The sequence below is a fragment of the Cervus elaphus genome, chromosome 6, assembly GCF_910594005.1.
Source record: "Cervus elaphus chromosome 6, mCerEla1.1, whole genome shotgun sequence".
In the NCBI taxonomy this organism is placed as follows: Eukaryota; Metazoa; Chordata; class Mammalia; order Artiodactyla; family Cervidae; genus Cervus; species Cervus elaphus.
Genome location: NC_057820.1, coordinates 6,385,535 through 6,399,487, shown reverse-complemented (window position 1 = coordinate 6,399,487; position 13,953 = coordinate 6,385,535). Strand labels below are relative to the sequence as shown.

At 44.8% G+C, this 13,953-nt stretch overlaps 1 protein-coding gene across 1 annotated transcript; it reads left to right on the top strand.

The window, feature by feature from the left end:
• Window positions 1-11,134: 11,134 nt before the first annotated feature.
• Window positions 11,135-12,485, top strand: LOC122696317 (phosphatidylethanolamine-binding protein 1-like). Its single transcript, XM_043906146.1, has one exon. The coding sequence runs from the start codon at window positions 11,218-11,220 to the stop codon at window positions 11,779-11,781; it is 564 nt and encodes a 187-aa protein (XP_043762081.1). The 5' UTR covers window positions 11,135-11,217; the 3' UTR covers window positions 11,782-12,485.
• The last annotated feature ends 1,468 nt before the right edge of the window (window positions 12,486-13,953 follow it).

Genomic DNA, 13,953 nt, shown 5'->3' with positions numbered 1-13,953 from the left:
AAATTGTTATAGCAGGCAGGTAGCTAGAGATGGGCAGAGAAATGAGGCCAGGTGGCAGGAAATCACACATCTTGCAAATGGTGCGGACTGGGAGAGTCCATAGACAGACAAAGAAAAGCAGGAATTTCCAGACTGACAGGAAACCACACATTTTGGGTGATAAGTGTCCGGGTAGCAGACAATGAAAGGTGGGGCCAGGTGAGAATCTCTTATGTCCAATGTAACCTGTTGTTTATTATACTCTTGAGAGTGAAAGAAAGTGAAAGTGAAAGTCACTCAGTCCCGTCTAACTCTTTGCAACCCCATGGCCCATACGATCCATGGAATTCTCCAGGCCAGAATACTGGCATGGGTTGCCATTGCCTTCTCCAGGGCATCTTTCCAACCCAGGGATCGAACCCATGTCTTCTGCATTGCAGGCAGATTCTTTACCACCATGAACCCCAAGGGAAGCCCGCAGATACTGTTAATCAACCACAAAACTTTCTAATGAGGTCCTCTTGCATTCTTACCATTTTTCTCAAGATTAAGCTCTAGACAAGTATCATCAATCTAAGTATTTAAAAAAGAGATGAAAGGCATCTACCACACTGGCTTATTTTCTGAGGGGTAGGAGGGCTGTGAATATTTTTAATACACTCCCCAGGTCAATCCTGACATACCCTGCCCCCTACTGGTGGAGACCACTGCCTTAGCCTCTTCATTTGGCATAGCAGAGTACCCTCAGCAGTGGCTTTCTAATAGGATTGGATTCTCACATCACATTCTCAAGCAAACAGGATTTGGTTCTCACAACTCAGGGGAAAGATGATGCAACTGGGACTCAGAAAAAGTTGAACAGTCTGTTCAAGTTCCATTAGTGGGTTAGTGGTGGTCCCAGTGTCTTTTTACTTCTCACCCAAACTCTCAGAATCATAGACCCTGGAAGGTGAAGTGACGCTATCGGGTCTAAACCCCTTGCTTCATGGCTTAAGACACAGAGTCCCAGAAGATTGAGGGTCTTTCTTCTGGTCATAGGAGCCTCGTTGGCTATGGTCTGTGGGGTCACAAAAAGTCAGATATGACTGAAGCAACTCAGCATGCAGCCACTGGCTGTGCCCGACAGCAGAGGTTAACCTCAGTGCTGGAAGCCAGGTTCCCTGTTTCTAGGGAACTGCCCTTTACCTCCATTTCCGCAGAGCTAAACATTCCCACTTGGCTGACTTTAGACTCTTGGTTCATCCATTTGGCTGATCTGCCCTTTGAAATTAAGTAAGAAAGGAGGTGAATTCTCACAGGTTCAGACCCACAGTCCAAAGCAGTTCCTATACTTTTAACAGTTATAAAAGTATAAAAGTATTTCACAGTTATAAAAGCTGTGAAATATTTAAATTAGTCTTTATGTTTAGAATTTGCCTGTCAGAACGGGATTCTAAAGATTTGGGAATATGCTGCTCTGACAGATTTTGTTCTTGCCTTTGATTTAATACTGTCATTGGAGGTATTTCATGCAGAGTCCTGAGATGTTTTGCAGAGTGATATGTTTTTTAAAAATCTGATACATTATTTATGGATAAACCTAACCTCACTAGCTTCTTGAATTTATCTAATCAACATACAACCTTATTTATCTAATTAATTTATTTTACTTGCCAGCTCCAGAGCAAGTGAGCTCAGTAGTTGAGACTCGTGGGCTGAGTTGCCCCACAACAGGTGGAACCTTAGTTCTCTGACTAGGGATTGAACCCGTGTCCCCTGCTTTGGAAGATGGATTCTTAACCACTGGGCCACCAGGGAAGTCCCAGATGTACATCTTCTTAATAAACAGATTTCCAGAGCTGGAAATTGTGTGTTAAGAACAATGAGACAAGGAGTTGTGATTTTAAAAAATATATATTTTTTATTTATTTGGTTGTGCCAGGTCTTAGCTGTAGCACATGGGATCTTCAGTCTTCAGTCTGCTGCATGCAGGGTCTTTAGTTGCGGCATGCGGGATCTACTTCCTCCACCAGGGATCGAATCCCAGCCCCCTGCATTGGGGGGCATTGGGAGCATAGAGTCAACCTCTGGACTACCATCCCAGCTGTCACTTTTTGAGTGCAGCTGGGAACCAGGGGCTCACCTATACTCAGTCATTCAGCCTCTACAGAGTCTGTGTGAGATGAGCATTGTAAAGTGAAAGTGAAGTCACTCAGTTGTTTCCGACTCTTTGCAACCCTAAGGACTGTAGCCCGCCATTCTCCTCCGTCCATGGGATTTTCCAGGCAAAAATACTGGAGTGGGTTGCCATATCTGCCTCCAGGGGATCTTCCTGACCCAGGGATTGAACCCAGGTCTCCTGCATTGCAGGCAGACTCTTTACCATCTGAGAGTCAATGTGAGATGAGCATTGTAAGCCCCAGTTAAGTACGGATGAGGAAGCTGAGACCCAGAGCGGTTTGCCGTCTACCAGTATCTGTACGGCACACTCACCACCTGGGCTACCGCCGCAGGTGACATCAGAAGCCGGTCACTTTGTGACCAGCTTCTCTACTCCGCTTGCCTCTTCAAGCACATCTTCCTAGATATTCCCCTCTGTTTTCTACAACCTCAATTTTTTGGATTTTTGTTACATTATTCTTATCAGCACACAAACATACAGTCAGTTCCACCATTTATCAAAAACAGGCATATAAACGTAAAAAAAAAAACCAATGCTTTTTTTTCTGTCTGCATTGCTGATTTCATTTCTCAACGCCCCTTTGAAGCAAAATACTGTGGAAGGATTGATTATACAGGTTGATTCTTATTCCTTTCTTCCTGTTGTTTGACCTTACCCCACCTGCTTGCTGGTCAACACTAAGACAGGGTTCAGTAGTTGTGGCACATGGGCTTAGTTGCCCCCTGGCATGTGGGATCTTCTTGGACCAGGGATTAAACCCATGCCCCCTGTCCTGGCAGGTGGATTCTTTACCCCTGAGTCACCAGGAGGCCCCAGGTTTACTGCTTGGGCTTCCCAGGTGGCTCAGGGGTAAGGAATCCACCTGCAATGCAGGAGACACTGGAGACTCGGGTTTGACCCCTGGTCCGGGAAGATCCCTGCAGGAGGAAATGGCAACCCACTCTGGTATTCTTGTCTGGGAAGTGGACAGGAGGAGCCTGGCAGGCTACAGTCCATGGGGTCGCAAAGAGTCAGACACGACTGAGTGACCGAGCACACATGCTCGACCAAGACAGCTCTGGCCACATTCCCAGGGGGTACTAGTGCTAAAGACCCCGCCTGCCAGTATAAGAGACTCAGGTTTGATCCCTGGGTCGGGATGATCCCCTGGAGGGCACAGCACCCCACTCCAGTATTCTTGCCTGGAGAGTCCCAAGGACAGAGGAGCCTGGCGGGCTACTAGTCCACGGGGTCGCAAAGAGTCGGACACTACTGAAGTGACTTAACGTGCATGCCTGTTGTTAAATCCCCCGTCCTTCACCTGTGCTCACCTTCCCTGGCCTTTGACACGGTCACGTGAGGAGGGTGATGTGGGCACGTGAGGCGCTGGCGGGGTCATGACCGGGGAGCAGCTGTACTTTACTGCAGTCAGCTGTTGCGTTCTACCCTATGGTGTTGCCAGATCTTCAGGGCTTTTTTGAGAAGCAAAGAGGAAAGGCATTTAGATTTTCATGCTAAATTTTTAGAATGCTTGTGACTAATTGCAAACTTTAAGAGTAACGTGCAGGACTTCAAATCCACAGGTCAGCTGGTCTCCATTTCTCACCTTTGCACCAAGCTTAAGTACCTGCAGAACAATCTGTTCTAATTTCTCTCTAGACTCAAGTGCCAGAGACATGTGTTGGTAGTTTTAATATTCTTTCCATCTTCCTGCTTTGTATGTATCTGTGTGTGTGTATGTGTGTGTGTGTGTATGTGTGCATGTTTCTTTTTTGGAGAAGAGTGGCTTTTTATTACAGTATAACATACATACAGAAAAGCAGTTAATAATAAATATACACTTTGAGGAGTTTTTCACAAGATGAGCATCTTGGTCAAGAAACAATTCTTTTCCCCACCCTGGAAGCTTCCTTCACACAGTTTCCAGTAACTACCCCCTCAGTTCAGTTCAGTCCCTCACTTGTGTCTGACTCTTTCCGACCCCATGAACTGCAGCACGCCAGGCCTCCCTGTCCGTCACCAACTCCCAGAGTTTACCCAAACTCATGTCCACTGAGTCGGTGATGCCACCCAACCATCTCATCCTCTGTCATCCCCTTCTCCCCCTGCCTTCAGTCTTTCCCAGCATCAGGGTCTTTTCAAATGAGTCAGCTCTTCGCATTAGGTGGCTAAAGTATTGGAGTTTCAGCTTCAACAGCATTCCTTCCAATGAACACTCCAATGACCTACCCCCTAAGGATAACTATATCCTGCCTGTTGCAATGAAAAGGAAAAAAGAGGAAGGATTTTTTTCTTTTTCCCTTTTCTAAGAACAAAGTAGATAAAGAGGACAGTGAGCAGGCCCGAACATTCCTTGTTTTTTTTTTTTTTTTTTACCTTAACTGCTCCTAATTCTGCATGTCTGTAACTAAGTTTGCTTTTCTGCCCCCTAACTCTGCAGGAGCCACAATTTACATTTTCTCCTTTGACTCCATACTAGATACATCCCCTCCCTGGTGTTTACCCTTACACCTTTCCCCTTATAGTCACATATCAGAAAGAATGCCTCAGAGCCACCTAACTGCCAGACTCAATTACTGGATTACTGATGAAAGTTTATGACTGTCTTTGAAACAATGAAAGTGGAAGAAATCAAGATCCTGCCACCTTTGTTCCTCATCACTGACTCCTGACTAGGAGCCTTGCCTTATATAAGCCCCTAGACTCCTCATGGAGGGGGCGAGGGGCACAGTTTTTCATGCATGAGCCTACAGTGTTCCCCTCTCTGCTGGCTGAGAATAAAAGCCACCTTTCTATTTCCTCCAGACTCTGTCTCCATATTTTTCATTTGGCTTCAGTGCCCAGAGAAGGCCAAGAAGATTTTGGCTGGCAACATGCCTTCCTGCACCACAGAGTCTTTTTGCCTCTCCTTATGAACTTTATATAGATGGAATTGTAGAACATACTTGCTTTTGTGTTTGGCTTTGTCAGCTCAACTTTGTGAAAGTCATCCGTGTTGTTTCATGTTGTACATTTTCTCTTTTTAATTAGTGTATAGCATTTCATTGTGTAGATAGACCATGATTTATTTTGTGTATGCTACTCTTGATGAGTAGTATTCGGGTAATTTCCAGTTAGGGTTTATTAGGAATAATGCTGCTACCTTCTCACACATGTCTCTTGATGGACCTGTGTATGTATTTCGCTAGGTATATATTTAAGGTGGATTGCCGAGTCATAGGTTAGGCACATGTTCAGCATTAGTAGTTCCTACCAACAAAGTTTTGCAAAGTGACTGTCACAACAGACTCTCTCCCAGTGTGTGAGTTCTGGTTGCTCCATGTCCTTGCCAACACTTGGCATTGTCTTTGTTTCCATTTTAGCTGTTCTGGTGGGTGTGAAGAGATACTTCGTTGTGGTCTTATATCCGTCTTCTCTTCCTTTAAATTTGTGTGCTATGCTATTATTGTCAGGGGTACTTCTATATAATCTATACACTACTTAAGGAGCCCATCTATTATAAATTCTTTAAATGACTCTCCACTGCTTTCAGGGTAGAGCTAAAACTCTATAACCCTTTTTTCCCCACTGTAAATCCTAAGTGCTTTCACTTAGGTCACACTGAGCATCTGTTCACTCTTTTTTCCCTGATTTTTCCTCTTCCATGCTCTTTCCCAGGTTTGGTCTTTCTGTGTGTTGTTCTCTCTGCCTGGAACCCATTCTCTGACATCACTGCTTGACTAATAGCTTCTCAGCCCTCAGGATTCAGCCCAAACTTTACCTCTTCCAGGAAGCCTCTCCTGACTCTTATAACTTAGCTGCTCATACTATGCCAAAATGGTTGATTTGCTTATTAACATCCATCAGTTCTTCATGAGTAAAGGCAATTTACATGGTTGTCATAGTGTATGAGCGGCAAGTGTTTATTGAATGAATGAATGAATGAACCAACAAGGGCATCAGTAAGAGAGATTTAGAAAGGGGAACAAACTTAGAGATTGATAATGGTATTTATTCAAGAGGAATTTCTAATAATAATAATAATTATGTCCCGTGACTCTCTTTTCTTCAATTCACTTAAGCAAAGCATTGGTTCTGGAGAGCAAGGCAACACATTCTTCATTCAATTCAATTCCAGTGTTGAAAAGATGCTTCAGGCTTATGCAAAAATGAGTTCCTTTAATCACAGAGGTTTACTCAGGAAGCCACAGGAAAAGTGATTAAAACAGATGATTCACTACTGGGTTTAGCCAGAAGTTGTTTCAAACCTGCCCTGAAGGTCTGGTGGGTGGGGAGATTTGCTTCCCTTCAGCTGTCTTCAGGCTCAAACACGGTCAATACAAGTTTGATCGCTTAGTGTATCTTTCCAGATTTCCTGCATAGGGAAGTTCTTATAATCCAAGAATCACCTAGGGAACAATGGGCCACCCATGCGTCATCTGATTCGTCTTTCAGTGTCATAACTCTGTGATTCTTAGTGAACAGTAGAACATTGATTGGTTCCAGGCTTAAAAAGTATCGATGGACAGAGTATTGCCAGATGAGCCAGACTTAAGCATGCTCTCCTGAAGCAGTGAAACAGAAGAGGAAACCTTGAACCCACGGGTTGAGAGAAAATCACCAGCTAGTGGATCTCATTCATTGTTTTAAGAACACAATATTATTTTAAAATTATTTTCTTACCCTCAAAAGTAAGATGGAGAAATTAATGTATAATCCTACAAAAATGCTTCTGTCCTGTGGGAGACAACTCACCCCCACCACGTCCCTCCCACTCGTACAAGCTCCACACAGGGAGGGACCATGCCTTCTTTTCTGCATTCCCAAGGTGTGTGCGTCAGCACCTGCATTTGATAATTGCTCAATAATCATTTGAATTAAATAGATTTATAACCCATACATTTACTGTCTCTGATCATACATTTTGTTTTTGCCCTTCAGCAACTTTGATGTACAACTCAGCACTTTTTTACATTCATTAAGAATTATCGCGTTGGCATCAGATGTAGGTTTTACTGAAGGATTTTTAGGAGAAATAGAAAGATTTCCTTACAGAGCCTGTGGCGTTTCCTCCCCTAGGTCTCCATCAAACACATACTTCCAGTTTCTCTCTCTCTTTTTTTAAATTTTGGGCACTGTATTATATCTCTTCAAATCTCCCTCAGGAGTCCATATTTCCCAAGGAGTAAGATATGAACCCATAAGAGACACTTTTTGATTGTATGTGTAATGATTTTTAGACCATTCCTAGAAAGAGCATAATAGCACATCTTGTAAGGAAAACTATTCTCTTTAAATTTTATTCTCAGTCCAATTACATCAAAGAGAATGGTTTCAGTTTGCTGCTATTATATCTTCTTTTTTCCCCCCCTTAAAGCCTATCTTCTTTCTTTTATTTTCTTTTACCTGAGAGAAAAGAGGACTTAGACTCACATGAGACAGTGGTTTCTAGATAGACACTTTTTTTTTTTTTTCTGTTCTGTGTGGCTTTCAGGATCCTAGTTCCCTGACCAGGGATAAAACATGACCCTGGCAATGAAAGAACCAAGTTCTAAGCACCTGACTGCCAGGGAATTCCATCTAGCTAGACTTTAATAAGGAAATGGCAAGCCACTCCAGTAGCCTTGCCTGGAAAATCTCATGGACAGAAGAGCCTGGAGGGCTGCAGTCCATGGGGTCGCAAAGAGTCAGGCATGACTGGGTGACTAGCACTTCCTTACTTACACTAAGACTTTAATAACTTGAATTTCTTCACAGTATATTTATTTTCATGATCACTTTCTGTATATCTAAAGTTATGTTAGTTTTTATTTTAATGTAGTGAAATAAGCCTTCCTTTTAAAATGAATTTAAATTTAAAAATTGAATCAATTTAAAGACAATGGTAATTGATAGTTGGTAACTTTAGAAAAGTAGAAAATAGTAATTTTTTGTGTCAACTTGGTTAGGCCCTAGCACACAGGGAGTTGTTCAAACATTATTCTAGATATTGCTGGGAAGGTATTTTAAACTCATGGTTAAGATTTAAATCAGTAGACTTTGAGTAGAGCAGATTACTCTTCACAATGTGGGTGGGCCTCATCCAATCTGTTGACATTTTTAATAGAAAAAGACTGACCTCTCCCAAGAAAGATGCCATCCTTTGGACTCAAACTGTAACTTCTCTTTGGGCCTCCAGCCTGCGTGTCTGCCCTGAGAATTTTGGACCCGCTAAGCCTTCACCATCATGTAAGCCATAATCATTAACCCTTGAGTCAGCATTTTGCTTTAAAAGACAAGGGCATAGGGGCTTATACACACTTTCAGAGGTGGCCTCAGAAAAGAGATCCATAATGTCAGCTGATCAGGAGAAAGCAGGTAAAAAATAGGGGAAACGTACGTGGACAAAGAAAGACTCCACTTGGGAGTCAGTTTTCAGCAAGTCCCTGATGGCGCGCGCGCACACACACACACACACACACACACACACACACACACACACGCACACACACCCCAAACACATACTCACAAAACCCGGGTCTAAGATTAGGTAGCTATTTGTATTTATTCTCAGGGCTTCCTTTGCAGCTCAGCTGGTAAAGAACCTGCCTGCAATGCAGGAGACCTGGGCTCGATCCCTGGGTTGGGAAGATCCCCTGGAGGAGGGAAAGGCTACCCACTCCAGTATTCTGGCCTGGAGAATCCCATGGACTGTTTTATTTATTCTCAAGTACTTTTTCTTGGAAAATATCACTGAAATAACTGGTTGATCAGTCAATCCAAGTTTATTTCCACCCTGACAAGGTCTTAATAGAGTCTCAGCGTGGAGAAAACAAAGTTAGGATATTTAGATATTTATGGGGTTTGGAGTCTGGTTTAAGGTGGGTCTTTCAGTGCACGGGTTTGATTACCACTGGGCAAGGATCATGTCATAATCACTTAGGATTAATGGACACAATGAGGCAGGGGTTCCCAGGCACAGCTTTAGATGAATCCAACTTGGGGTATAATTGTCACTGTTAACCACCTACTGAAATATCGAGCAGTCAGAAGTTCTCTTAAATCGATTTGACCTCAGGAAGTTCCTGACCCAAAGAATAAGATCATTTGCAACTTCTTATCTTTCTGGGCAAACAGATGTCTCCTGGAATAGCAGTCATATTGTTCAAGATGGTGATGGCACAATTTGTTTTTGCCACTTAGCACGTTTGAAGCATGACTCAGCAGTTTTTCCATTCTTAAAGAATTTGTTGCTTTGCTGTACAATGATGATTTTAGTGAGAGCTTCTTTTAAGGCACAAAAGAGCAAAAGGTTTATCTTGTAAAGTCACACTGAGGAAGACAGTAGAATATGAATGTCAGGTCAAGATCGACAGCTTGTGGGCATACATAGCTTTGGTTCCCATGATCAAGACTCCTGATTACAAATGACAGAAAAAAACAACCCAAACTGGGTTTTCAGCACAAAGAGATTCCGTTGACTCGTGATGCTGCGAAGATTCCAAGTCCAGGCTCGGGTGGAAGCAGGGGCTCCCACGATTACATCATATATTATGAATCTATGATTAGAGAAAGATATTCCACTGTTGTATTTCTCTTCATTTCGCAAGTCTGCTGTCCCCTGTGCTGGCCTCATTCTTAAGCTCATAAAGTGAAAAGAAAGTGAAGCCACTCATCGTGTCTGACTCTTTGCGACTCCATGGACTATAACCCTCCAGGCTCCTCCGTCCATGGGATTCTCCAGGCAAGAATACTGGAATGGGTTGCCATTTCCTTCTCCAGGGGATCTTCCCGACCCAGGGATTGAACCCGGGTCTCCTGCACTGCCGGCAGACTCTTTACCATCTGAGCCACGAGGGACGCTCTCAAGTTCATAGGGACAGAGTAAAGGGACACGGTAGGTCATTAAATAGTTAATCCCACAAAGGGATTGTAAGTAGAAAAAAATATGGGAAACCCCTGTAGGTTAAGTTACTCAGGAAAGCAGGTTTGCTTAACCACAAAACCAAGCAGACTCGATTAGCAACAAAACCACATGACAGAAGCATGAGACATGCCCCCAAACAATAAAACAACGATGGCATGAGACCCACATCCTGCCCAGAGAGCCCAGAGTTCCTAGTACCTGCTCTCTGCCCACATAAAAAGTGATCATTTGTGGACCCAGCTTGACCACGCTGGGACAGGAAAACTCCTCTGCTCAACCAGGAGGAGGAGCTGATGATGGATGCATGGTATCTACTCAAGAAGGATGCAGAAGGCCCTCTGCACTCCACCTTTCCTTTGCTTATAAAACTGTTGCAGTAAGTTCCAAGGGTGTTGCACCCTCTCACCTGCCTGCTTTAAGCCTCATAAGCACCCATTCTAATAAATCACTTCTTGCGTATCACATTGCCGCTTGCTGAATTCTACCTTTGCTGAAACATAAAGGGCTGTGGTACTGGAGCTCTTTGGAGCCCCTGAAGTGACAGCCAACGGTTTCAAAGCCAATTTTCCCTTCTCATGGGGAATGTGGAAAATGATGGAGGGATGTTATTTTAGAGAGAGGGCTCCAGAACGCCTCTAGGAAGAGGTGAGTTAAATCAGCCATATGAATATCTAGGGCAGGACTTCTTGGTGGGGTGGAAAGCAAGGAGCAAAGACCCCAAGTGGGGAGTAAGTTTAAGGAGTGTGGAAATGCAAGCAGGCCAGTGGGGACTGAAACAGGAGAAGCAAAACAGAGCAAGGAGTCAGAGCTATTAGAAATTAGAGATGAGACCAGAGAGAGAAACAGATTATAGAGGGATTTACAAACCATGGAGAAGAGGTTGTATTTTATCCTGCCTGTAAGGAAGACTGGAGGGTACTGGGCAGGAGAATAATGGGCCTGTTTTAAGTATTAAACTGTGCTCTGGGTGCTGAGAGGAGAATTACTTGGAGGGGAACAGAAGTAGAAAGTCCAGTTAGACAAGGTATGAAGTGATGGTGGTTTGATGGTAGAACCAGCAAGGCCCCTGTATATGGATTTGATGTAAGACTAAAAGGGAGAAAAGGGTCAAAGAAGGGTCCTAGGTAGTGTGCAGACTGCTGTGAGTCGGTGCTCCTACCCTGCGCGAGTCCACAAGCCGCTTTCTCTGCTGTCTGACCCGCTCGGCTCCACGATGCCGGTGGACCTCGGCAAGTGGTCCGGGCCTTTGAGCCGGCAGGAAGTGGATGAGCGGCCGCAGCACCCGCTGCAGGTCAAATACAGCGGGGCGGAGGTCGACGAACTGGGGAAAGTGCTGACACCCACTCAGGTTAAGAACCGGCCCACCAGCATTACATGGGATGGCCTTGATCCAGGTGAATTGTACACCTTGGTCTTGACAGATCCGGATGCTCCCAGCAGGAAGGACCCCAAATACAGGGAATGGCACCATTTCCTGGTGGTCAACATGAAGGGCAACGACGTCAGCAGTGGCACGGTTCTCTCTGATTATGTGGGCTCTGGGCCTCCCAAGGGCACAGGCCTGCACCGCTACCTCTGGCTGGTTTACGAGCAGAAAGGACCACTGAAGTGTGACGAGCCCATTCTCAGCAACCGATCTGGAGACCGCCGTGGCAAATTCAAGGTGGCCTCTTTCCGCAAAAAGTATGAGCTTGGGACCCCAGTGGCCGGCACATGTTACCAGGCTGAATGGGATGATTATGTGCCCAAGCTCTATGAGCAGCTGTCTGGGAAGTAGAGGAGATGGACACCGTCCCAGAGTTCCCAAATAGTGTTTCAGTTTAGTGATGCATGTAGATTTCCCCCTATCTCTCTGCCCAAACCCTGAGTGGTCAGATTTACATTTAGGGTGACTTTTCTTTCCTTCTGCCTGTATTGTATAATTTTAGGGGGTTTATGTTTTGATCAAATTTGAACTCCGTTTTGGTGGGGGATTCTTTAAGAAGAAAACAAATTCTGGTAAAAAGACCAGGTCTGCAGTATTAGAACAGAGCTTCAAAGAATCTTTAAGGGAGGTTGAAAACAAAAAAGAGATTGATTGCCTCCGCCTTTGTGAACCTGAGCACAGAATTGTGTGTGAAGGCACCTACTGGCATGTGTTTTCACGGCTCTGTCTCACCAAAACAACCAGGGGCCGGCATGTCCACTAACCCCCAGCGTCTCAGACTGGTTACTGCTTGTCTGTCCCGCTGTGGCTCCTTTAAAGAACAGTACTGAAAAAAACTCCACAGAAGAAGTTGCTTTTCTGTTAAAGCCTGGCCATCTAGATGAGCAGCAGGGCTGGGTAAGAGGTTATCAGAAATCCTAAAGTCTGTGCTTATTAAATTGATCACTCTTTGGTTTAAAAAAGAAAGCCAGTCTGGAGTTGAATGTTGTGTTAATTTTGCTGTTTGCTTATATTTGAATAAAAATAAAAACACTGTGTAATTGAAAAAAAAAAAAGAAGGGTCCTAGGTTACGATCCAAATAAATGGATAATCATGAGAGTCATCTACAGAGCTGGGGGTCTGTGGGGAAGCAGCCAGTTAGGAGTCAAGGGTTCTTGACATGCTTACCTACTAGGCACCCATGTCAAGTGCCAAGTAGACACTTGGACCCAGAGGACAGAGTTGTCTATGTTTTCAGAGGCAGGCATATAAATGGCAAGAGCAGGGTCCCAGGACTGATCCTTGGAACACTCCAGGAGAGAGAGGTTGGGAAGAGGAGATGAAGACAGAAAAGATGACGCAGAACAAGCAATCTGTAAGGTTAGGCAGACTCAGGGTGTGATGTCCCACAGCCTGGAAAAGGGAGAATTTCCAGAAAGACTGATCCATGTGTCCTAAGTTCCTGAGAGTCTGAGCCAGACGAGCTGTGAGAACTGACAAATGGAAATGAGTGCTGAACAGTTTAGATCTGCAAAGCACATGTTATTTCCTGTGGACTAAAGGCATTGTGCTTGGAAATCCCTGTTCCTGCTAATGATGGTGGAAGAGGAGGTTAGCAAGGTGGTTAAAGGTTGCTTTCTCTTCTGGGATTTTAATTATTCTCTTCGGGGTTGCCTCCACCTCTATGGGGTAGGAAGTTCAAACATAAGACTATTCATGAGGATATTTTCTCCCTCTCTTCAGGGGTTTCCTCACTCCTTAACCTCAAGAAGGCATCTGGGGACAGAAGGCAATGCGTGGAGCTAGGTGGGGTCTTGGTCCTGGGTCTTTGCTGCTGTGTGTGGCTCCTGCTGGCTGGTTCCCAGTCCCGGCTCTGTTCCTGAGCTCGGGGCCCTGACACTCCATCCCTGTCTGCATCCCTCACCCACCAGCTCTCTCAGCATCTTGCGGTCCTCTTCCTCAGGATGGGGGACCACAGGAAGAGAGGTGACGGCTCTCACTGCCCTCACAAAGCCCCTCAGCCATGGGACCTGGGAGGCAAGTACAATGCTCAACGGAAGCTTTCTCTCTGAGCCTCATGATTTGCCTGAGTGATGGCAGCCCCTGCTTAGAATAGCTCCAAACCCTTGCAGATGATTATATTCTCCTTCACTCCCCTCCGCCCGCGGGGCTTTGCCCCCAGGGCGGGGGCAGCCGGGATACTTGGTTATGACACCTCTGTCCCATTCCTCCCGTACTGCTTCCCCCTTCACGGGGGCACATCACTCACATCAGATCTGGGGTCTTTCCTCAGGCAGGTGCTGTGACCCGGTGATCCTTGGAGGTCCAGGTTAGACAAGTAACAGGCAACATTGCCAATACAGAAAAGCCCTTCTGACCTGCTTGTTTTTTTGTTTTTAAGTTTGATATTTAACACAATTATCTTCCTAGGAACACTAGAAAGTCAACTTTGAGAGTCAAGGCTAAGAAATGATTTCTAATAAACCAGGATTCCAAACCAGTCAATCCTAAAGGAATTTCTAATAAGCTAGGATTCCAAACCA

Excerpts from the sequence above, each read along its gene's own strand:
- LOC122696317 (XM_043906146.1), top strand. The coding sequence starts at position 11,218 with ATGCCGGTGGACCTCGGCAAGTGGTCCGGGCCTTTGAGCCGGCAGGAA.